This window comes from Neofelis nebulosa, chromosome 11 (assembly GCF_028018385.1).
Source record: "Neofelis nebulosa isolate mNeoNeb1 chromosome 11, mNeoNeb1.pri, whole genome shotgun sequence".
NCBI lineage: Eukaryota > Metazoa > Chordata > Mammalia > Carnivora > Felidae > Neofelis > Neofelis nebulosa.
In genome coordinates, this window is record NC_080792.1 from 95,046,749 (window position 1) to 95,070,797 (window position 24,049).

The following is a 24,049-nucleotide window of genomic DNA, read 5'->3' on the forward strand; positions in this document are numbered from 1 at the left end:
TGCCCAGTCTGTGGCGGCTCTCCCGCAGGCGGTGCTGTGGCCACAGCCTGTCCTGACCCCCTTGTCTGTCCCAGGGGTCCGGGCCCGCTAGCCCCTCGCCCTCCCTGCCGCCCCTTCAAGCCGGGCCAGGCTCCCGTGTCCTTGCCCAGAGGGCACCCTCGATCCCTTCCCCGGGCCCCCACCCCCATCCGCGGGCCTCGTGAAGCGTGTGGGGTGTGGCCTGTGCCTGCCGCCCAGGAGACCAAGCTCTTCCCGCCTGGAGACCAGCATGTGGGAGGAGGCCTGAGGGGGTCGCAGGGTAGCAGCTCTGTCCCAGGACGGGGGTGATGCTGCTCCAGGTGTGGCCGGGGTGAGGAGGGGGCTGCACGGCTCACTCTGGGCCCCAGGGTCTGCCTGGCCGGCCCCACAGAGCCCTTGACCGAGGCCCCCTCTCCCCACAAGCCCCCCCCCCCCGCCCTGCCTAGGGGTGCTGCGGGGCTCTGACTCTCCTCTGTCTCTCTCCCCGCAGTGTGACAGCGAGAGTGAAGGGGACGACAAGGTAAGCCCCCCCCCCCCACCTCCTCCTGAGACCTCCACCCACAGGGGTGCAGAGGACAAGGGGCCTCGCCACAGGCTCCACCAGGGCTCCCTGGGATGGAGACCGCCAGGGGCAGAGCAGGGTGGGAGGGCAGCTTTCCAGGCTGGGGGCTGTAAACGTCACCAGAAAATAGAGACTTCCGTTAATAGCAGTGTGCTAGCACCTCATAATTACCCTCCTTTTCAGGAACAATGAAATTCCCATTAACTCAGGATTTATGCAGCTGGAGAAACCACAGCGCAGGCCTCCTTAGGGCCCTCGGTCCTGGTCATCTACCGGCCCTGGGGTGTTTTGTGGGGAGCAGGGAAAGAGGTCGCCCAGAGCCCTGAGCTCGGCAGCTGGGCGCCTTATGGGCAGAGATGCCCCCCCGGCCCCCGCCGGCCCAGGCTCCTACGCTCACTGTGGGCCTCTCCCCCAGCCCAGGGAGAGGGGGAGGGCACCGAGCCTCCCTGACGGATACCCGGGGACACCGAGGCAGAGGGAGGGTAAGGGTCACACGCCTGGACCCCAGGCAGGCCGGGTGCATAGTCCTCTCGGACACGTGAACGGCCCACCTGGGAAGAGTCGTAGCTGGTGATGAGGCTGCAGGTGATGGCCGTGCACCAGGCTGCAGCAAGGGGCTGAGCGGGTGAGGGGGACGAACGTCCAGGCCACGGGGACGGTGCGATCAAGCGCTCTTTTCGGGAGATGGGCCGAAGGGTCCCCCTGAACACCGGCTCTGAGGCAAGTTTTATGACACGGGGTAAAGTCCCACGGGACATCCGTGTGCTGTGTGACCTTGGTTCCCGCTTACCTGGTGTGTCCCCGCCTGTCCTGGGGGGACAGCCAGACGGCCCCTCTCGGGAGACAAGTACGTGAGCAAGTGTGCAAAGGACTGGAAAGCCGCACGTCCGAGGCAAGTCAGCCTGGAGGTCCCACGTGGGCTTGTCCCTGCGGTCTGGATGGTTTGGGGAAGGTGGCCGGAGGCCGGGCAGCTGGGAAAGAACGCCATCGCCGTCGGGGTCCCCTGAGGCACTTCCGTGGCTGTCATGGGCCCCGGGATGGGCGTGCGTCCACGGGAACAGTCGTTCCGAGATCTCCTGAGTGAGTTAGATTATGCGCCTGGGCCACCACGTCGCCCTCGGCCTGTCCTTGATCTCCTTGCAGGCAGCTCTCTCTGAGGCCAGGGCCTGCTCGAGGGGGTTCCAGAGGCCGCCGGCTGCCGCCATTAGGACCCCTGGCCTGTTTCCACAGAAGAAACTGAACCGCTACCCCCACGCTGGTTCCTTCCATCTGTCCAAGCCCTGACGCTGCTGCGGTTGGTACCCCGCCACCTAGAACCGCTGCCTCCTTCCCTCCGGCAGCACAGGGCCGACCCTGGCCCCCTAGGGGCCTCCAGAGCTCGGCCTGGCCCCTTGGTCGTGCCCCCGGTCCTGCCTGTTCTCTGCTTGTGAGTCCAGCCCTGCTACAAGAGGTGGAGACCGCGCCCCAGGAACGAGAGGTCACTGCTGACGTGGCCGTCAGTGCCCTGGAGCAGGTGGCAGGCCACGGCCGAGGGTAGCAGGAGGCCGGAGCTTTGGCCTCCTCCGCACTCACATCCAGCAGGGAGCCCACAGGCCGGTCCCGGCCGGGGAATGGGGGAGAGCAGGTGCGGGGTGGGCAGTGGGGTGCACCGCGGACGGGTGCAGGGCAGGGCCTGGAGCTGATGGTTCTCGTCTTCCTGCGGATCCCCTCGTAAACTGCTGCCCTAGAGGGTGTGTTAGGACAGCCAGAGTCTGGGTTCCAGGGCCCCCTGCCTGGAGGGGCTGGCTGGGGTCTGTGTTGGGGCCCATGTCTCTGCCGTGTGAGGTGTGGTCACTTGGCCCAGACCCGCCTCGGGCTGTGACTGGGGCCCGTAGCTGCGGGTCCTGGGAAGGAAGGGGGATGGTGGCCATGGGCAGGGCCAGCCTCCCCCACCGCTGTGTGCTGGGCCCCAGCCATGGCCGTGGTCTGCACGGGTGATGTGACCACACATCCCGCCCTAGCGTGTGACGGCCTCTGGCTCCATCGCAGGTCAGGTGGTAGGCCATGACTCCCCTTGTCCCCAGCTTCGGGGAGGCTGGGGCCAGAGGAGGAAGCAGGGCCGCCCCCTCCCCCCTTCCCCACCCCCATCTCCCGCCCCGGCATCCCTGCCCGCATCAGGGTCATAGAGACACCTGTCTTGGGCCACGGCAAGCTCTGAGTCAGTTAACTCAGAGTGAGTGAGCCACCGTGTTTCAGCAAGCCCTCGGCTGGAGGGCCCGGGAAAGGGCTCAGGTTGGTCCCTGGTCACCCGGGTTCGCCGCTCCCATGAGTGTCTGGATGGTCTGTGACAGTAGGCCGCGTCCCTGCGCAGCTTGGGAGGGAGGCCCAAGCCGGGGCCGAGACTCCACGCAGCCGACCCTGGTTCTGCACAGGCTGGGTGGGTGAGGGCCCGGACGGGGCCCTAAAGCTTCAGGATTGCTTCCCAGAGAGGCTGCCTGGAGCGAGGCCTCCCCGAGGAACGGTTCGCCACCCACCGCCGATGCGTGTCTGCATCTCTGCCTCTCTGCCCCTGGGGTGGGCCGTGCCTGGTGGACCGGCACCGGTCGGGCCACTGTACCTGTGCTGCAGAGGTCCAGCCCCGCCTCCCCCCGCCCTCCCTGCCTCGCATCTGGACAGAGCACAGGCCCTTTGGTCCCCTCCCAAGTCTGCCCTCATCCGACGCAGAGACCCATACTGCCCGCACACCGGGACCTCCCAGCCCTCAGTCCTGGCGCTCAAGGAGCACATGCCAGCTCAGCCACACGGCCCACGTTGGTTAGGGCCCGCGTGTGGCTGCCGTAGTGGAAACGGGAGTGAACAGTGATTTGATAGAGGACTTGGTCTCTCTCAGCTGAAAGTGCAGGCTGGGCGCTCAGGCTGCCGTGGGCTGTCCGTGCTCAGCAGGCTGCCGGCCAGACTTCACATACGGCTTTCCCCCCCTCACAGTGACCCCTTGCCCGTGAAGGCCGCGGTGCCACGTCTCCCGCAGCTCACCTCCCACCGCGGTGATCGCCTCCTGCGTGGTGAGGCGGGGAATGTTGGTGCAGAATGTCCGGTGGGGCTGGAGCAGAGGGAGAGAGAGAGGGAGAGAGAGAGGGAGAGTGCGTGAGTTCACACGGGCCCGTTGTGTAGATCATAGTGGGAAGCTGAGGGGGAACCACTGTCCCAAGAGGTCCCTGTCCCTCCGGGCTGCACGGGGATACCGCGCCCGGTGGGTGTTGCCTGCGGCACAGACCCCTTAGTTTCCCCCACGGCAAGGACACCCCCTTACTCAAAACCGCTTGGTTCTGGAGTTTAGGGGGGTGAGTAGTGAGTTCGGATAGCAAGAGAGACCCGACTTCCTTCTGCCTTCCTTTGCTGACCCAGGCTGGGTTTCTGGGTGATGGGTAACTTCCTCCCAGCCCATCAAGAGGCAGGTGCAGCTCAGAGGGTGTGGTGCACTCTCCTCCCCCACCCACCCCCTGGTCCAGCTCACCTGCACACTCAGCTCCTCCCCCCCAACCACCCCCCCGTCCCCCCCCCCCCCCCGCCTCCCATCCAGCTCACCTGCCAGAGGAGCCAGAGAAGGGCCTCTGCCCTCTGCAGCCCCGACCTGTCTCCAGGCGCACGGCAGGGTGAGGTCATTCGCCCCTTCCAGGAGGAGCTGGTCAGGGGAGGAAGGTCAGGTGTCCCCACAGTATTTCTGGAAGGGCAGAGCCCTGATCTTATAGGGCTGTAAGAGCACGGGAGTGAGAGAGCCATCCACCTGGGGCCTGGCCACGGGGTGCCTCCCAGACACTCGCTCAGCCCCGGGGCACTCGTGTACCACACAACGTTGGAACGGGCTCCACTTGTCACTCTGCTTGCTGTGTGGCGGGCAGAAGACGCCGACGCGGCTCTGGGGCTGGGGCGGGCGGGGGGGTGGGGTGCTGCATGTGCAGCCTGGGCAGGAGGGCGACAGTGTGCGGCTCGGGCCCTGGATCTGTCCGCGCTGGCAGGATGCGCGCACTGGGCCCGGGAAATCATGGCCGGTGGGCAGCACCCAGGGAGGTCACCCCCCGGACGGGGCAGCGAGCGGGCCAGCCTCCCTCTCTGCCAGCCTGTTTGCTCCTCCTAGACCTGCCAGGGTCTGAGGTCAGATGCACCCGCGCCTTCTGTCGGCCCCGCCGCCCCTCCCTCACCGGTCCCCTGAGCTGCTGCCAACCCATCCCCCAGTTCACCCCTGGCCTTGGGCTCTGTGTCCGCCCAACAGCATCCCTGGAGGAAGGCCTCCCCGTCGCCTCCCCCTGCGGGTGGCCACCCCCAACCCTCCCCGTCGCCTCCCCCTGCGGGTGGCCACCCCCCCCCCTCCCGTCGCCTCCCCCTGCGGGTGGCCACCCCCCCCCCCCGTCGCCTCCCCTTGCGGGTGGCCACCCCCCCCGTCGCCTCCCCCTGCGGGTGGCCACCACCCCCCCCCCACGTCGCCTCCCCCTGCGGGTGGCCACCCCCACCCCTCCTGACAGGCCAGGCTCTGCCCCTGAGCACCCCATCCCGGCCCTACTGCGGGCGCTGGCTGCTGGCAGGGAAGGCAGCCTGGGCTGCCAGATGGCCCCTCCGCAAGGCTGTGGGTGGTGTCTAACCGCTTTTTTATTGGAAAAGTATGGGGTGAAAAATTGCGTGGGGCTCACTAGGCAGCCTCCTGGGCCTGGACTGGCTGCCGTCTGCCCGAGTGGCCCCACCAGGTGGCCGAGGCCGCGCGCTCCCTCGTAGGCAGGCTGTCTGTCTGGCCTGCCAGATCCCCTGTGAGGACACACCCCCAGCGCCAGGCTCTGCCTGCTCCTGAGCAGCTGGCCAGCCGGTGGGGGCCGGGGTCGTCTGTGGCCACCGGCACCTGTACGGCCGGCCCGCACCCTCCGGGCTTCACTTCCTCTCTGCTAAGTGGGGGTCACAGGGGTGCCTGTGGTCTGGGGTGGAGGCAAGCGTTCCAGGCATAGGCGCGAGCATCTGGCCCGTACACAGCACGTTGGGGGCTGCCCCAAATGAGCCAAGCGGGCATCTGTGCCCCTGGGTCAGCCTCGCTCTTTGTGTGCTGTCTGCAGGGAGCACGCGCTCTGGACCAGGCTCCTCTGTGCCTGACTGGGGTCCTCTCTGAACCTCTGCTTTATCTCTGCAATGAGGCTCGCAGAGTCCACCTCCCAGGCCCCCGTGAACTGCAAGGAGAGGGCGCCGTGGACCAAATAGCGGAGCCCCCGCCCTCCGGCCCGTAACCTGAAGGATCCTGGGAGGAGGAGGGCCCGTGCTCAGAGCAGCACCCGCTTGTGTCCTGGGATCACCCCCCTCTGGTGGGGGCGGGGACGGGGGCGCTTGTACTTGCCCCCCAGGCCGGCTGCCTCCCGAATTAGCACCTGCAGCCCCTCCTGCAGGAAGCCTCCTGGCCCTCGGAGCTCCCTGCTTCCCCACGTGGCTCTCCTAGACCCGCTCCCGCGAACACCTGCCCAGGAGTCCGTAGGAGGCCCTCCTGTCCCCCTCACCTGCCGTCCTGCCTCCCAGCCAGCTGCCGTGGGGATGACGGTACAGGTAGCCTGTGCTCCCCTGCACCCCATGTGGGCGCTGGGAATGGCGTGGTGGTGGGGGCGGGGGCAGTGAAGCCAACCCCCACTCTGAGCTGTGCCCACAGTGTCTTTCCTGGGTCTGTCCAAGGCAGGGTCTTGGGCTGTTTGCTTACTGAGGGTCCAGGCAGGCACTGGGTGTGGCATGTAGGTCCCAGCAAGGACCATCAGCTCACCTGGCCCCAGATAACCCTCTGTTACCCGTTCTGAGTAGGGCATCTGAGGGACAGAAAGCCTCAGTGATATGCCCCGTGTCCCCCAGGGTGAGGATCCACCAGGACTGGAGGCCCCCCCCGGGATGGTCAGGCCATGGTGTCCTGGCAGAGGTGGTGTGGCCTGGGCTCTGGCTGCAGGGGTGGGGGTCACCTTAGCACCTGCTGTGACAACTTGTCACAAACTCAGTGGCTTCAAACAGCTCAAGCTTTATAGTTGTGGAGGTAGCGAGTGTGAAATGGGTTTCACAAGGCCAGAACGGAAGCGTCAGCCTAGGCGGCTCCTTCTGGAGGCTCCAGGGAGCACACGATTCCTTTCCAGCTGTGTGGCCTCCCCGCCGGCTCCTCACATCAGGTCTCCACCTCTGTTGTCACGTCTTCTCGGATCTGACCCTCCTCCTCCTCCTCCTCCTCTTCCTCCCTCTTGTAAGGACCCTTGTGACCAGGTTGGGTTCGCCAGGGTCCTCCAGGCTTGCGTCCTCCTTAACCCAGTGTGTAAAGCCCTGTGGCCTTGTAGGGTGACCGACGACATGTTCACAGGCTCCGAGGATTAGGACACGGGTGTCATAGAGACCGCCGCTCTCCTACTACTGCTGGGGTACGATGCCCAGGTCTCAGGCCATAGCACAGGGTGGACAGTGCTTTTACGACCAGGGGCCCAGAAGAAGCAGGGCAGGGTGAGGGAGGTGAGGGAGACCAGGATGCCTTGGGTTGCGAGTGACAAACACTCACCTCACAGGAGCCTGAGTGACACAGGGTCTGGGGGAAACAGGCTGGGGAAGAGGACGGGTTTCCCCTGCAGCCAGATGATGCCTCAGGGCCCCGCTGGTCTGGGACAGCCGCCCTGGGCCGCCCCACCGGGGCCAGCCTGGCCCCAGCGCTAGGGAGCACGCCCCCACAGCCCCGCTGGGCCCCTCCGTGGGTGCACACACGGCCCCGGCTGGAGCCGGCAGGACACAGCAGATGTGGAGCCACTCTCCGGGGACAGAAAGCGGGGGCGAGCACTGACCCCGGGACCCACGGCGTTCAGCAGAGAGCAGAGGTACTGAGGTCACGCAGCTTGCGTGCAGAGCCGGCCTGGAACCTGTCCCCTTCCAACTCAGTGGAGTGACAGGCCCAGATGGTGGGGGCTGTGTGTCCCTCTGTCCCTTCCAGAACTAGCTAAGCAGGACGTGGAGGTGTGGGGCCTGGGGCACCCCCCCCCCGCGTCCCCCCACCCCGGGGGTCATACCGGGCCTGCCTGGGGTGGGGGACCGAGAGAGGGGCCATCTGTCTGTTTGGCCGCTGCCCCTGTGGGTCTGCTCCCCTCTGTGCCCAGAGGGATCATAGTCCCTCCACACCCTACCTGCCCCACTGACCTCACGGGCCTGGTGAAGGCTTTAGGGTGGGTGGTGCTCACCTCCAGGACAGGTGGGGGCACGGTGGGAACCCCAGGGTCTTTCCGAGCCAGGTGTGGCTGGGCGCAAGTCAGCCGGCCGGGCGCTGGAAGAGACAGTGAGAGCTTGCAGACCAAGGGGTAGATGAGGCAGGGGTTAGCAGGGGGTCAAGCCCCGTGCCTGCTGGGGCCTCGGGTGGTCGGAGCTCCCACGCCCACCCTGGCCCCACCACAGTCCTCTGCCCCTTGGGGGTCCCCCAGCCCCACCCCCCCGGGGGCCTGTAGCCCCCTAACCCCAGAGGGGAAGGCCTGAAGAGCCAAGCCTCCCTGCCATCTGGTGACAAGGGCAGTGGCCAGTGCGGGGGGGGGGGGGGAGGGGGACAGTGAACAGCCCCTCTCCCACGGGTCTGGGGTCAGAAGTCCAGAATCCAGGTGTAGGCAGTGCATGTGCGCCCCCGGGGCTCCAGGGGAGGGTCCCTCCTGCCTCCTCCGGCCTGGGGGGTCTCCGCTCCACCCTCCCGTCTCTGCCTCCGTCGTCACGTGGCTTCTCCTTGTCTCTCCTCTTGGAGGGACAGAGTCCTTGGATTTAGGGCCCCCCTGATCCAGATTTCATCTCGATACCCTTATGTTAATCACCCCTGCAGAGACCCTGATGCCACCGTGGTCACATTCTGAGGCTCTGGGTGGGCGTATCGTATGGGGCCACTGTCCAGCCAGTGCAGCGGGCTGCCCTGTCCCTCGCATCCACCTCCTGAACGGCACAAGCCACAGAGCTGCCACGGCCACGGTGTTTGGACGGTGGACGGCCCAGGCCCCCTGCGCCCAGGCCGGGCACCTTCAGAGCCTTGTGGCTCCGGGCAGCGTCCCGGAGGCCGTTCTCCCGGTGCTGGCAGGCCCTCCATGGCCTTCCGAGGGGGTTGTCTCGGTTCTTTGAAACGCCGTGTCGCTGGCACCGTCTGGACTCCCCCATGGCTGTAGGCACTGGACTGGTAGCTCCCGGTCAGTAAGGAGGCAGAGCTCGCTGTTTGAGCGGGGTCTGATTTCAGCCTCTGTCAGCCTGTCGGTGAGATTTGTGGGCCTTTCTCTCCCAACACCGGACGCCACCCCCGCCCCCAGCGGGATCTGCCGGTCCTCCCCCAGGGGTTCTCCCGTGCTAGGCCACACTCCCAACATGGCCAGGACGACCAGGGAGGGAGGAGAGGGCACTCAGGCCTGGCCAGCCTGTCCCCTTCCCTGAGACCCCCCCGGCCAGGGCCCTGTCCTTGGTCTCCCTGTCACGGGCCCCATGCCTTTTTATCTGCAGCCTCAGCAGCCACTTACCCCCAGGACGTGGCCTGGGGTGGGGGGGAGGGGTGGTGGTGGCTGTCACCTGCACGGGGCTGATGTGGCTCCCAGTGCCCCCTCCAGGAACTCCCGTGACGACTCCTATCCTGGAGCTGCCTTGGAGCTGCCTGTGACGACAGCTGCTGGTGTGATGCTGCTTGTTGAACCCCGGGTGAGCCCTGAGCGGGTTACGTCTGATTAGGTCTGGCCGCCGCCTCCCTGTCACCTGCCGCTCTGTTTCCTTCTAGGTTTCCCCCCCTGTCAGACCTTTCATGTCGCAGCTGCCTTCCTTCCTAAACCCAGACCTGCCCTGGGTTCTCAGGCCACTTGTACCTCCAGACTGGAGGGGGTGGGGGTGGGGGCTCTCAAGAATAACCAGTGCCCGAGGTGGCCTGGGGGACGATGTTTGAAACGAAGACCACATTTTATAGGAAGACAGGCTTCTCCTGGGGCCTGGGGCCTGGGGCTGTGATGGGCAGGCCGGACAGAGGAGCAGGGGCCTTGTTGAGACCTCAGCAGCGGCCGGATGGCCAGACCCCGGGGCTCCCCCTCAGACAGCGCATCTCCCGGCTCTCCTGCCAGTGCCTGAACTGGCTCCACAGTGCCACGTGGTCCCCACCTGCCCTCTGCACCCCCACTGACTCCACCAGCGGTAAGGTGTCCAGCCACCTGGGTCCCTCCGCTGTAGGAGGCACAAGGGTAGAACACACCTCTGGGGGCCCCGAGGGTTCGTGCTCAGACTGCGAGGAGTACCCGACTTGGCGTATGTCTGCCCCCAGGAGGGTGGGGCCTGTCCGGGGTCCCGAGGAAATGACAGAGCCGGGACTCCACGCAGGCCTGTGTGCGCTGTCGTCCCCTCCCCCTCCTGCTTCCACGCAGGCCTGTCTGGGCCTCGGCAGCAAGCCCCTGGTGGACAAGAGTGACGGCAGGGCAGGGCCCCATGCAGGCCCCTGGCCAACCTCGCCCCACGGAGGTCCACGCTTCTGTCACCACTGCCACCTGTCACCTCTGATGGAACAGCCCCGTCACCACCCACTCCCTTTGGCCGCCATACCACCTGGCTTGTCACAGCAGCTCCCAGCTGGGCTCCTTGCTCCCCCCATCCCCCTCTCCCCCGCTAAAACCTGGAACCACTTCTCTTGCTCCCTCAAGGCCCTGCCAGGTTGTTCCTGCCTCAGGACCTTAGTACTGGCTGTTAGCTGCCCTAGAAGAGCTCTTCCCCAGGGTTCCCCTCAGCTTGGTCCCCCGCATCTCTGCTCAGAGGCCCCTGATTGCAGGGGCTTCCCTGACAGCCACTCGGAGGAGGACGCCCATCTATCTCCCCGCCCCATTTGCCCTTCCTGCCCACCCTGCGTGCATCGTCTTGCCTGTTTCCCTGAGCGTTGCCGGCTGCTCCCACTAGGCTGTAAGCAGGACCCAGGCCTGCCGATGGGCATTTGCATGCAGACTTGCGGGGGGCACCAGCTCTCTGTGGCCCAAGGGCCCGTCTTTCTGCATTCCATCCCCTCATCGGGGTCTCGGTCGCAAACCTAAGGGTTTCCTGTGGCTGCAGGGACAAGCTACCTGCACTTGGGGGCTGAACTCCCCACAGACTGGTTATCTCACACTTCTGGAAACCAGAACTCCAACACACATCACGGGGTTAAGTCAAGGTGTGGCTGGGCTTGTCCCTCAGGCTCCAGGGGAGGATCCCTTCCCTGCCTCTTCTGGCCGCAGATGGCACCCACACTCCCAGCTCCTGGCCCTGCCTCAGTCTTCACAGCTACTGGGGTGGCATCTTCCCATCTCCCTCCACTTGTAAGGACCCTGTGATTACACTACCACCCCCAAATCATCTGCCCATCTCAAGGTCAGCTGGTTAGCAACCTTAATTCCACCCTGTCACGTGGGTACCTATTCACAGATTCATGGGGTTAGGGCATGACATTTCTCAAGGCTCTTTAGCTGCTGAACACGGAGAGGCAAATTGGGACACTCCACTGCCAGAGGCCTTGGAGCCAGGGCCGTGTGGGAGCCCATAACCCTCTGGGGCACGGTGTGGCAGGTGAGAGGCACACAAGCCCGCAGACACCCACCTGGGAGGCAGAGCCCCGCCCCTGACCCTCCCACCGGGTCTGGCCTCTGCTGCCTTCCCAGAGGAAAAGAATGTCTTGGCTACACCCATGGAAAGCAGACTGCTGGGGTCCAAACCCCAGCTCTGCCCCCGAACAGCAGCATGACTTCAGGTGGGTCACCTCACGTCTCTACCCCAGTTTTCTCATCAGTAAAATGGGGATGACGGGGTGTCCTTAACGGGTATAGGCATGAGGGCCTGGCGATTTCGTAGTTGCAAGGCATTTAGCAGGATGTCTGACCCGCAGCAGTGTTTGCTGTTTTTATGGCAGGAAACAGCAGGACTTTGGGGGAATGGCGTTAATTTGCGGGGAGAAGGGAATACGTGTATTTGGTAAATAATTCAAACAGAACAAAAGGACTTAAGGCCCCCACCTGAGTGTCACTGTTAGTCATTTATTCTGTACCCTTGGAGCTTTCCCGCGCCCTATTTAAAGGTGTACGCTGTGGGTATTTAGCCGCTTTCTGAAAAGAAAGCTCGGGCCCAGCGCATAGGATCCTGGAGCTGGTGACCGAGGGTGTCTCCCAGTGGCTACGCGACACTCCCCCTCAATGGACTCAGACGCTGATTCTCACAGCCAGGGCCGGGTGTTTGCGAGTTCTGAGCGGGGGGTCCTTGGACGCCCCACCAGAGCTGATCTCCTGGTGCCCCGGAGCGTGTGGGTTTGCGTGGATTCCCTCACAGCGCGCTTTTCGCTCTGGGAAGCTGTACCCCGCCGGTGCGCCCCGGTCAGGGCCCGCACCTACTGGGCGTCGCCAGGGGCGGTGGTTCTGCCTTGATCACAAGGTGGGCTTCCTCCCACCGAGCGGCCAGGCGGCTCCGGCGGCGCGTGCTGCGCAGCAGGCGTTTGCACGTAAAGTAACTGCTTGGATCCTTCCCCACGGTGCATCCCCGTTTCGCAGGATGGTGAAACCGAGCCCCAGGGACGGCGGGGCTCACGTGAGCGGCCGTGCGAGTTGTGTCCTCTTTCCTCGCGGCTCAGTGACTCAGTTTCCCCCTTTGTAAACTGAGCTTAGAAGCCGTGCAGAACTTGCCGCGGGTGGGAGGGGTCGGGCCCATAAAGCGCGCCGCAGAGCGGGCGCGGCGCGCGCCGACCCAGAAGCGGAGAGGGAGCGTCGAGGCTCCGACGGGTCTACGGCCCGGCGCGGGCAGATCCGCGCCTCGGGGCTGGATTAGTCGGGCCTGCCCGCGCCCCGCCCCCGCCCCGCCCCGCCCGCCCGCCCGCGCTCTCGCCGCCGCCTGCGCGCCCGCCAGCAGTGCGCCCGCCGCCGCCGCCGCCGCCAACGCCGCCTTCTCCGGCCCGCGCCGCTGCCGACGGCGCCGGGGGCCCAGCGCGCCCCGAGAGCCGCCCGGAGCGCGCCGAGGCGGCGCGGCGGACATGCGCGTCCCCGGCGCGGGCTCCGGCTAGGCAGGGCGCGCCGGGAGAGGGGCCACCTCGACGGGCAGAGGCGGCGGGGGCCCGCGCTCCGCCGCCCGCGTCCATGCCGCCCGGCTCCGGTTCCGGCTCCGGCTCCGGCCTGAGGACTAGCGGCAACTGCCAGCAGAGCGCTTCTGACCCGGGGCGCCCGCGCGGTGAGTGCGCGCTGGTGGCTCGGGGGAAGGGATTCTGGACTTTGGGGGCCAGGGACAGGAGAGCGACCGCCCCCTCTAGAGGCGCGGGGGCCCAGGAGAGGCCCTCGGCGCTCTGCCCACCCCGTCTCTCCCCGCGAGCCAGGCGCGCGGAGACCCCGTGTCTCTCCGGCGGCGGCCCACGTGGCGGCAGGCGGGCAGGGGGTGCATCCCCGCAGAGGGTCCTGGGCCTTGGCCGGCGGGGGGCTGGTGGGGCCCGCGGCGGAGGCGGGGCCGGGCGTCGTGGGGGACGCGCGCTTTTGTCTGCGCTCCGGCGGGGTCCCGGCCACCCCGGTTCCCGGCGCCCTCCGCGCTCACCTGCCCGGAGTTGGAGTTCTTTGTCTGGGGCGGGGCGCGGCCGGCGGAGGCTGTGCCGCGTGTCTGAGCCGAGGCTGCCCCGCGGGGTCGGGTCCTCGCAGACAAAGCGCGCCGTGACCTCCGCCTGCGGCCGGGATTGTGCACCCAGGGGGAGTTAGTGCCGGGTTTTGACACTCACCCTTACGGGCGTGCCCCCTCCCCCGAGACCCTGAACCTGCAACCCGGAGACCTCCCACCTGTATTGTGGCCCTGAGTGACCCCTTCCTTCCACCCCCACACTGGCTCAGTGCCAGGTTTGGAGAAGATGTGGCTGCCTGGGTCACGTCCCAGTAGATAATCCTTGGGAAGTTATTTGCACGGCTCTGGGGGCTGCCCACCCGCCTTGGGTCAGCTGCCCACCCGCCTTGGGTCAGCTGGCCAGCTCCAGACCCCTCCTCCTGGAAGGGAAGGAACAGAGGGAGTGTGTGCCGGGTGGGATCCGGCAGGAGCGCGCGCCTGTTTGCCTGCCCTGGGAAGGGGGCTGGAACCTGGGCCACGGCCCTGCAGAGGTTGTGAGCGCCCAGCGTGCCTGCCATGTCTGTTTAGAGCCTTCCCAGATGGGCATGGCTGTGCCTGGCCAGATGTCCAGGCCCCTTCCCAGGATCCCTGCAGGGACTCAGTTCCCTCAACTTCCCCAAGCAAACTTTGACTTGGGTCCGTTGTGGCCGTTGGAGGTGTGGGGACCGGATGGACCTAGGACAGTGGCCTCCCTTCCTGCCTCTGCCAGGCTGGCATCCAGGGTTGGGAGTGGTGGGGAAGGCCCTCCCCCCTCCCCCTCTCCTCTGCTCCCCTTGAATTTCCCAGAGCCTGTGCGCCACCTCCTGGCCCTGGGAGTGGGTACTCGAGCCCCAGGCCTTGAACTGAACCTGTGCGGCCTTAAGTGAACTCGCTCCCCTCCACCCCCCCACCCCCACCCCCACCCCAGGCGGGGACCCCTGGTCAGCCGGGCCTGTGCTGGCTCTGGGCACCGCGGAGGGGGCGCCGCTGGAGCCTGAAGAGAGCAGGCGGTGCAGCCGGTTGGGTCCCAGATCGGGGAGGGGGCCCGGGGTGAGGTCTCCCACAGCCCTGCAGGGTGTGGTCGGGTGTTGAAGTCTGGGAGTGACTTGTGCTGGCTGACTTGATGATAGAAGGTGCTCTTAGCTTTGTGAGGAATCGGCTTGTGAGCATGTTCCCAAGCCTTGGTAAGGGCCACAGCGGGACGGCTGTCACTCCAGCACTGCTGTGTGGCCCTACGGGACCTCCTCCTTGGGTCGTGGTGAGGTCCGGCTCAGGACAAATGGGGGTCTTTGGGCAGGCCCTGCATCAGGCACCTGGCCTCACACCTGCACGTGCAGAGGTGGGGCCACACCTGCCATAAAGCAGCCTGGCATGAGCCGCCCTCGCCCTGGTCCCGGGATCCAGGTGGGCTGGGGGCCGGCGCTGCTGGTCTCCTGGGCTGCACTGCCCCCTCCCCACCAGGGCTGACGGCCTGCAGCATCTTGCCCCTGCAGCCCCCCAGCTCTGGTGGACTCCGCACCCCCATGGGGACGCCTCACTAGGTAGAATGTGCTGGAAAAAGCACACTGGCAAGGAAACAAACTTGGAAGGAGGTCACGGCTGTGGTGCCCCCGTGCGTGAGCGCGGGCGCGTCCGGCCGGGCTGGCAGTGGGTCAGGAGGTCGCACGCGGCCTCCGTGGTCTGGCGGGCCGGGCAGGAAGGACCCTTCCCAGCACTGCTGGCCGCACCCACCTTCCTCGTCTGGGACTCTGCTGCCTTGGGGGCCCACCTGCCAGGGGGCCTTCTCCCTGGCCACCGCGAGCTCCGTGACAGTGCATGGTGAGAGGCGTCCTGGTGCAGGGGCCCAGCTCCTGGCGCCCCAGCCTGTGTTGTGGGGGCTGCACTCACCGCTCTCTTTTCTTCCTGGTACCGGGACACGATTATAAAGGGCTAGCACCTCCTTCTGGTGTGCTCGTGAAGTGTCGCGCCGACACGTTTCCTCTCGCATCTCTGGTTCCGTGTTTCACGTTTACATCCCTGATCAGTCTGGGCGGGGGGCGAAACGGGGGTCTCGGCTTCCCCTTTTCCCAAGCAGCAAGCTCCCGTCACACACCGTTCGTCTGAACGACGTGCCCTTTCCCCACAGACTAGCAGCGTCCGGCCTGGGTCCCACATGGGCCTGGGTCTGTTTTGGATTCTCGTCTCTGTTCTGTCCACCAGTGGGCCTATTCTCGGGTCAGTGCCACATCTTGTGACTGTCCGGCACCATAATTTACCTGCCATGAGGTGCTCTTATTTTTTTGAAAAGTTTATTTCTCTTTGGGCGCCCCGGGGGACTCAGTCGGTTGAGCATCCGACTCTTGATTTTGGCTCAGGTCGTGATCTCGCGGTTCGGGAGGTCAGGCCCCGTGTGGGGCTCCAGCAGCACAGAGCCAGCTTGGGATCCTTTCTCTCCCCTGTCTGCCCCTTCCCCACTTGCACTCTGTCTCTCTCAAAAGAAAAAGAAAAATAAAGAGGGGCACCTGGGTGGCTCAGTCGGCTGAGCGTCCAACTTTGGCTTGCGGTCCGTGAGTTCAAGCCCCACGTCGGGATCTGTACTGACAGCTCAGAGTCTGGAACCTGCTTCGGATTCTGTGTCTCCCCCTTTCTCTGCCCCTCCCCTGCTCATGCTCTGTCTCTCTCTCAAAAATAAACATTATAAAAAATTTTTTAAAGTTTATTGCTCTTTAAGAGAGAGAGCACGAGTTGGGGAGGGGGCAGAGAGAGAGGGAGACACAAACCGAAGCAGGCTCCAGGCTCTGAGCTGTCAGCACAGGGCCTGTTGCGGGGCTCAAACCCACACACCGTGAGATCGTGATCTGAGCTGAAGTTGGGTGCGTAACTGATTGAGCCCCGCATGCGCCCCAGAGCACTCCTATTTTAAATGTACAGTTTAATGCACTTTGACAGATACACGTGTTTATGTTTCCACCGCCACAGTGAGATAGAGAACGTTTTCATCGGTCCAGAAAGCTCCCTTAGTGGGTTTTTAAATTTTGTGTTTATTACACATAACAAAATTTGGCATCTTCACCATTTTTAAGTGCACAGTTCAGAGGCATTAAAAGCACATTCACACTGCTGCACGGCCTCCGCCACCGTCCACCTCAGGACTCTCGTCACCTTTAAAGCGGACACTGTCTCTCCTAAACGTTAACTCCCCGGCCCGCCCGGCAACCCCGTTACTCCGTGCGGCTCTGACCCCTCGGATAAGCGGGATCTGACGTCCTCTGAGCAGATCCCACGGCGTTCGTGCTGGACTAGCCTGTCTCAGCATCGTGTCGTCAGGGTCCATCCATGTTGCCGCACCTGTCAGAACTGCCTGCCTTTGTAGGGCTGGTTGCACAAATGGAGCACATTCTGTGTGTCCATATATCTGCTGATGGACGCCGGGCCGTTTGTCGGCTGCTGTGAATACTCGTGTGCAAGTATTTGTGAAAGACTCTGCTCTCGGTTTGGGGGAGTACGTATCCAGAAGTGGGATCGCGGTATCCTGTGCTAATTCCGTGTTCCATCTCCCGAGGAGCCTCTGTCCCGTCCTCTACGGTGGCTGCACCTTTTCCTGTCCCCCCCCCCCCCCAGCAGTGTGCAGGGGTCCTGGTTTCTCTACATGCTCCCCAGCACCAGGTGTTCTCTGCTTGTCATAGCGGCTGGCCTCGTGCCCTCCGGTGTCACCGACGCCTGGCCACACCCACCAACAGCAGCCCGTGGGAGTGCGGCCCAGGGCCTCTGCGCACGCTGGAGAGGCAGTGGTCCTGCAGCCAGGGGGCACGCGGGTTGGGGCGATGGCTGAAGACCTCAAGGTTTCCTTTTGGGCTGATGAAAATGTCCTAAGCCTCACCGAGGGGACAGTGCTATGAATACACTAAAACCGCTGAATTGTCACCTTTGACAGGTAAATTGTATGGCATGTGAGTTTTAGCTCAGTGAAGCTGTTTTTATCTTAATTTTTAACTCTGAAATCGAGACTCGAGATGAGATCAAGAGGCGGACATTTAACCAACTGAGCCACCCAGATGCACCACCGGTGAAGCTTTTTTTTAAAAAAGTCAACTAGTGGGATGCCTTGGCTGGCTTGGTTGAAAGAGCATGCGACTCTTGGGGCGCCTGGGTGGCGCAGTCGGTTGAGCGTCCGACTTCAGCCAGGTCACGATCTCGCGGTCCGTGAGTTCGAGCCCCGCGTCGGGCTCTGGGCCGATGGCTCGGAGCCTGGAGCCTGTTTCCGATTCTGTGTCTCCCTCTCTCTCTGCCCCTCCCCCGTTCATGCTCTGTCTCTCTCTGTCCCAAAAATAAATAAAAAACGTTGAAAAAAACAAAATTAAAAAAAAAAAGAAAGAGCATGCGACTCTTGGTGATCTCGGGGTTGTGAATTCGAGTCCCACGTTGGGTGTAGAGATTACTTAAAAATAAAATCGTTAGGGGCGCCTGGGTGGCTCAGTCAGTTAAGCATCTGACTCTTGATTTGGGCTCGGGTCACGACCTCATGGTTCGGGAGTTTGAGCCCCACGTCAGGCTCTGTGCTGAATCCTGTTTGGGATTCTTTCTCTCTCCCCTCCCCCACTCGCTCTCTCTCAAAATAAATAAATCCGTGATTTAAAAAAATAAAATCTGTAAAAAAAATCAAGTAGCAAAAAAAGGTCTAGTCACGGCAGTCTTAATGGAGCTCCTTCCCATGAGCCGTGGCAAAATTCTCCACCCAGGACCACGTCCTCACCCCAATATCCTGCAACCCTGCGTGCATGTGGGTGTCTCCCCAGGAGGAGAAGCTCATAGGTGGGGTCCATCAGAAACCACTTGGAGTGGAATGCTCCTCCCTGGACAGCCGATACCTCGTCACAGCCATGGTCCCCAGACCTGTGACTTGGGCCAAACTGTGACCGCATTTTGTCCCGCGGCCCATTCGGTCCCAGGCTCTGCTCCCTCCTCCAGGCCCAGGCCCGGCGGAGTCATCGGGTCCCTGGGTCTAACACTGCCAAGAGACACCCAAGTCCCAGGTCCCAGCCCCCCACTGGCAGGGCCACCCTGAGCCCCCACATCTCTGCTGAGCAGGGCGTCCTTGGTTCACAGGCTGAGTGACCTATGTGCCCACTTGCTCAAAGCTGGGCCTGGGCATACTCGCCCTCCTATGTGGAGGCTGTGGGCACAGGAGGACACATTCTTCCCAGCCCTCGCAGGCACAAAACCTGCCCAGACCTGTTTCCTGGGGGCCGGGGTAAGAGCCTAGTTCACCCCAGGCCCTCAGCTCCCTCTGGTTTCTGATCCTCCTCTCTGTCTTCCAGGCATCTGTGGGCTCCGAGAAGCTCTTTGCCCCAGCAGCCGATAAAGGTAAGCACGTTCCTTAGCTTCACCTCCTGGCCTCTAGGAAGGGACAGGACACACTCCTGAAGTCATCGTTGGAGGGAGCAGTGGGCCTCTCAGGGCAAGAGAGTGGGCTCCAGGTTAGGCGCTATTGTGGGTCGGATTCTGGATGCAGAGCCTGAGGCGGGAGTTAGGTGCTATGATTTACAGCCCCCCCCAGCGAAAGCCACAAGGAAAGCAGAAGTCAGGATCAGGGCCAGCACTGGAAGAGTGGTTCCCAAAGTGGGGTTCCTGCCCTTTCCCCGGGGACTGTTAGTAGTACATGTTCCCAGACCCTCCCCCAGGCTCATGGGGTCAGGTGTTCTGGGGACAACTGGCAGGTCATGGTTTGGGGCCTGCTGAGGCACCCCTGCCACAGTGTAGGCTGGCCACCAGTGCCACCACTGCAAACGTGACTCACACTGACATGAAGTGACTAGACTCCCTGCACAGCAGCCCTTCCTCTGGCCGGTAGCCCCCATGCGGGTGGCACAGGTACACAGCGTTTCATGGTGCCCCAAAGCTGTCCTGGGCAGCACTGCTCCAGAGAGTGAACGCCCCAGCATCCAGCCATTCAAGGCCAGGAGGGGCCTTTGTATTCCAGCCTGCCAGTACCAGCTGTGGCCCAGGGGGGGATCACTGGACCCAGCACGGAGAGGGGGCCCTTTTGCTTGGAAGACTGCATCCAGATATGACTGCACAGGACGGGCTTTGCGGCACATGCAGACGGGCATCTGCAGCAACAGGTCCCATGCAGCAGGGTACAGCCTCCACGTGCTTTCAAGTGGAGAAGGCTCGTCCTCGCTTGAGTCAGAGCATTTCAGCCAAGCATCCAGGGTTGGGGATGCCAGACAGGTCCAGGGAGAGAAAGGCACTCTGCTGGCATTTCACACGGGGGGTAACACAGAACTGTCTCTTTTTCAACAAACGATCACGAACTGGGCGGCTCAAGATGGACAGACACTTACCCTCTCAACAGGTTTGGAGACCAGAAGTCTGAGGTGAAGGTGTTGGCAAGGCCACACTCTGAAAACTCTGAGGTTCCTTCCTGCCTCTTCGACTTCTGGGGGTCTCTGGGCTTGTGGCCGTCTCCCTCCCACCTCCCTGGCTGCCGCCTCCTTTTCTCTTACAAGGGCACTCATCCCTGGATCTAGGGCCCACCCCATTCCAGACTGATGTCATCTCAGAATTCTTAGCTTGGTGACATCTGCAAAGACCCTTTTTCCAAATTCAGTCACATCAACAGGTAGTAGGGATTACAGCTTGGACACAGCTTTTTGGCACAGTTCAGCCCACTACCGGGTCCCTCACTGCTGCAGGCAGAGCTCAGGAAACCAGTCGAGGCTTTGAGGGGCCTCGGCAGGTGCACACCAGGGGTGATCAAGAGTTGCTCGTGCTTTCCCAGTGAGGGGAGAGGCTCCAGGAGGGCCAGAGGGTTGGGGCCATCGGTCTGCATGGCCCACACCTGCCTCTTAGGTGGCTGCTCTCACTGTGCAAGGGGCCGGCCGGCCCCCGCAGGCTGTTGTGCGTGGGCAGAGGCCGTGCCGTGACCCATGGGCTGAAGCCAGCAGTGCTCGCTCCCCGTTCTCATGGCAGTGCTAGCGGCGGTGGCCTCCCCCTGGTTCTGCCCCTGAGCAGACCGATGAGGTGGTGGCTCAGGAGGGAGATGTCACTGTAGGGGACGCAGGAGGAGCCATTTCCTGCTGCCGCCTGTTTCTGCCAGGGAAGAGACTTCCCAGCAGTTCCAGCAGAGTCCTCGGGTCTTGCTGCTGGCCTGGGTCCCACAGCCATGTGGCTGCAGGGGGGATGGGCCCCTGGAGGACGTGAGGTCCGCCAGCAGCCCAAACAGGGTGACCACACTCAGCGACCTGATTTCCACTCCTGGGAAACTGGGCTGCCATCCCCTCGAGGCAAAGCCTCCTCTGGCCTGGACACATGCCCTCTGCCTAGCCTGCTTAGGGTATTTCTTAACCTACTGGGCCCCAGGGGCATGTAACCTGAGACACTGCCTGGAAAGGAGGGTTTGGAGTGAGTAGGTGGCAGTTCAAGGTCATGAGCACACCTGAGCACAAACGCTGGGTTCCCAGGGAGCGGCCTCAGGTGGACCTGCCGGGGTAGGTGATGAGGGACAGCGGATGTTGGGGGGGGGGGGGGGGGGGTTGCAGCAGCTTCCTCCCCCCAGGTCATGGGCCTAGAGAGGGCTCAGGCTATGGGTCACCCGGGTGGTTCCAGAAAAAAGGCCACTAGCATGCGTGTCGCTCGGTCGCAAGGGCAACGAGTGGAGGTGCAGCCGAGGCGGGAAGCACAGGTTCGGGGCCGGAACTCTGCTGGGGCCGATCCTGTGCTGCCCTTCGTCTCCCTTCCGTGAAGCGGGGTCGTGAGGCCCGCGCAGGGATTGCTGCGGGCCCTCTGCGCGGGGCAGCCCTCCTCCTCCCCAGCTCCCCAGCCGCAGCCCCAGCCCTGCGCGCTGAGGCGAGGGCAGGACCTCGCCGCGTGGGCCCAGCTCACTCCGCCCTCTCTCCCGCAGGCCCCGCGCTGGGCGAGGAGGCCGAGGCCAAGGCCGGGGCACCGCCCAAGGTCTCAGGCCTGGAGCGCAGCCGTGAGCTGAGCGCGGAGCCGCCGCCCTTCCTGCCCGCCGTGCGCAGCCCCGCACCCCCCGCCGGCCCCGCGCCGGACGCCCCGGCCAGCCCGCCGGTCAAGAAGGAAGCCCCCGCCCTGCCCCGCCTCACCCCGCAGCCGCCGCCAGCGCCCCCGCAGCCCCGTGCCCCGCTCCCGACGCACGTGCCTCTGCCCCTGGGCGCCTTCGCGGGCCCCGGCCAGGCCGCGCACAACGGCCTGCACAGCCTCAGGTGGGCGGGGGCGGGGGCGGGCCGGGGGGCGGGGCCGCGCGGGCCCCGCGCGCAGCCACTGAGCCCCCGCGTCCCCGCAGCAGGAGCAGCAGCGCCAGCAGCGGCGCCAGCCTCGGGCTCGCGAAGCACGCGTCCCTGTCGCCTCTCGGGCCGGGCCCCCACCTGTCTACCTCACACTTGGCGCTCCGCTCGCAGGCCCAGCACCAGCACCACGCGGCGGCCATGTTCGCCGCCCCCCCGACACTGCCCCCGCCCCCGGCGCTGCCGGCCAACAGCCTGGTCATCCCAGGACACCCTGCCGGTAGGTGCTGGCTGGGGCCGGGGTCGCTGTCCCCCTCCACTCTGATCCTGGCCTCTGGGCAGGTGGGGAGGCCTCGCCCCGGGGAAGGGGTGCCGGCTCCTGAGGCCCCTACCCCGCACCTGCTGGAGGACCCCATGGACAGATGGCAGGGCTCTGGGCCCCGCAGGCTGCCTTTCCCAAGGGGGCCCCACCGCCCAGTACAGACGCGGCGTCCTGCCTGCACCTGGGTCGTGCACGCGGCCACACCGAGCCCTCGGCTCCGCCCCGAGCCCCGGCCAGGCCCGGTCAAGGGGAGGGGCGCCTGGAGCTGCTCCACTGCCAATAGGGACTTCCAGGACCTGCTCGTCCCTCGTGTGGCAGGGTCGGGGGGGGGGGGGGGGGGCGTGTAGAGCGCGTCCTGGAGTAGGAGGGTCTCCAGGTGAACCGTGGCCGTCTGGCCTCTCTCCCCGTTTGGTTCTGGCAGGGCGCCCCCTTCAAAGCCGAACCTCGGGTCATTGAAGACTTCTTTTCCCGTGGGTCTTGTTTCCAAGTTCTTTTTATGATTCTGAGCGGCCCAACTCCGGTCTGGGGCAGCTCCGTGCCCCGGAATGGGACCAGGATGCTGGGCGGCGGGGCGGGGGTGGGGGTGGGGGGGCGGCGGGGCAGGGCTCCCCTGTGGCCGGCTCTGGGGGCCCCCCGGCGGCTCACGGTGTTCTTTCTTGCCTTTAGATGCCAGCCTGTTGATCTCATTCAGCCAGCCAATCATGTATTGCCAGCCTCATTCGGGGATTCTGATTGGTACTTGGTCACAGGCACCTCTCTTACCTCCACCCTGGGGCCCGCACCTAGCGAGCGGCCACCACGGCTTGGCCTGCCGAAACCGGGAGTGCCAGGTGACTATCCGCCTCGCCCCGCCGGGAGCCCGCGGCCGACGTGCCTCTCCGTCTCTCTCTCTTTTTCTCTTGTAGATCACGAGCTGCTCAGGCAAGAGCTGAACGCGCGTTTTCTGGTCCAGAGCGCTGAGCGGCCCGGCGCCCCCCTGGGCCCGGGGGCTCTGCTGCGGGCGGAGTTCCACCAGCACCAACACACACACCAGCACACACACCAGCACCAACACACATTTGCCCCCTTCCCCGCGGGGCTGCCCCCGACGCCGCTCCTGCAGCCCGCCGCACCCCCGCCGGTGCGTAGGCCCCCACCCCCCGCGCGCGCGGGCGGGCGGGCGGGGGCGGCCCGGGCGGCGGGACACACAGCAGGCACACGCAGACGCTCTCCGCACGCACGCAGGCCGACGCCGGCACCCTTGCCGTCCGTCTGTCCCTCTGGCCCCCCTCTGGGTGACGTCATGTCATGAGGTTCCCTGTCCTGGGCTTGGGTGGGTGCCCCCACATCCACACAGGTGACGTGGCCTTGGGGCCAGTTGTGCCCACACAGGGTCTGCAAGTCTCAGTTTGCAGCAGGTCCGGAGACTGAGGGCTGAGGGGCCGGGGAACCAGGATGCCCTCCCGTGGGGCCTGGGGCCTCGTCTCTTGAGCCAGCTGCTGTGTGGGGCAGAGTCTACCCCCACTAGGCTTTGCTGGGCGCTGGGCCAGTTTGCTGGGGGCCTGGGGGCGTCTCACTGCTTGACCACTGGCCCTGGGCGCCCCCCCCCCCACCAACCCCCGTCATGGCTGCAGCACCTCCTGGGCCTCAGAAATAGGTTCAGACTGTCCAGACCGGCCAGTTTGCAACTCCCACGGTGGGACCATTAGAACAGGGGCCCCTTACTTAGATCCGCCCAGTTTGAGAACCTGAGCCCAAGAGGCCAGTTCAAGGCCATTGGAAATGCCCTCAGGGAGACAGCTGGCCGCAGACCACCAGCTGTAGGAGGCAGGACAGCCAGCCGGGCCACTGCCTGGCCAAGGGGGGCGCGGGTGCTGGGCCCCGTGGAGGGTGTGGGCAGGCTCGGGAGGCCTCACGTCCACCTCTTTCCCTTCCAGTTTGACAAATACGCACCCAAGCTGGACAGCCCCTACTTCCGACATTCCAACGTGAGTGTCCTTCGTGGTCACTGCACTGGTCCATGGGCTGGAGGGGGCGGGTGAAGGGTAGAGCCACGCCTACCCAGAGGCCTTGTCAGGGCACCTTCTGCCAAGTGCAGGGGGCCGGGCCCCACGGCCCCCACCCGGGATGTCCGTGCTCCTAGCGGGGCCCCCGGAACGCTCCCCTCTTTCTCTTGCAGTTTTTCCCATCCTTCTCTTCTGCCATCCCCGGACTGCCCACCCTGCTCCCACACCCAGGCCCCTTTGGGTCCCTACAGGGTGCTTTTCAGCCCAAGGTACCAGCTGCTCCTGGGGTGGGACAGGGTTCAGGGCACAGCGGGAGGCCCCACCACGCAGTCACGTGCTGCGATCCTAGTGTGGGGGTGAGCCAGCG

General features: G+C 64.7%; 1 protein-coding gene across 1 annotated transcript in view; it reads left to right on the forward strand.

The window, feature by feature from the left end:
• FBRSL1 (fibrosin like 1) overlaps window positions 1–24,049 on the forward strand; it is a 78,991-nt gene that overhangs the window by 46,781 nt on the left and 8,161 nt on the right. The window contains exons 5-12 of the mRNA XM_058691557.1: window positions 509–538; window positions 18,448–18,493; window positions 21,033–21,354; window positions 21,435–21,655; window positions 22,364–22,432; window positions 22,603–22,817; window positions 23,614–23,664; window positions 23,856–23,951. Coding sequence (XP_058547540.1) covers window positions 509–538; window positions 18,448–18,493; window positions 21,033–21,354; window positions 21,435–21,655; window positions 22,364–22,432; window positions 22,603–22,817; window positions 23,614–23,664; window positions 23,856–23,951 — 1,050 coding nt within the window. The remainder of the gene's footprint in view (window positions 1–508; window positions 539–18,447; window positions 18,494–21,032; window positions 21,355–21,434; window positions 21,656–22,363; window positions 22,433–22,602; window positions 22,818–23,613; window positions 23,665–23,855; window positions 23,952–24,049) is intronic.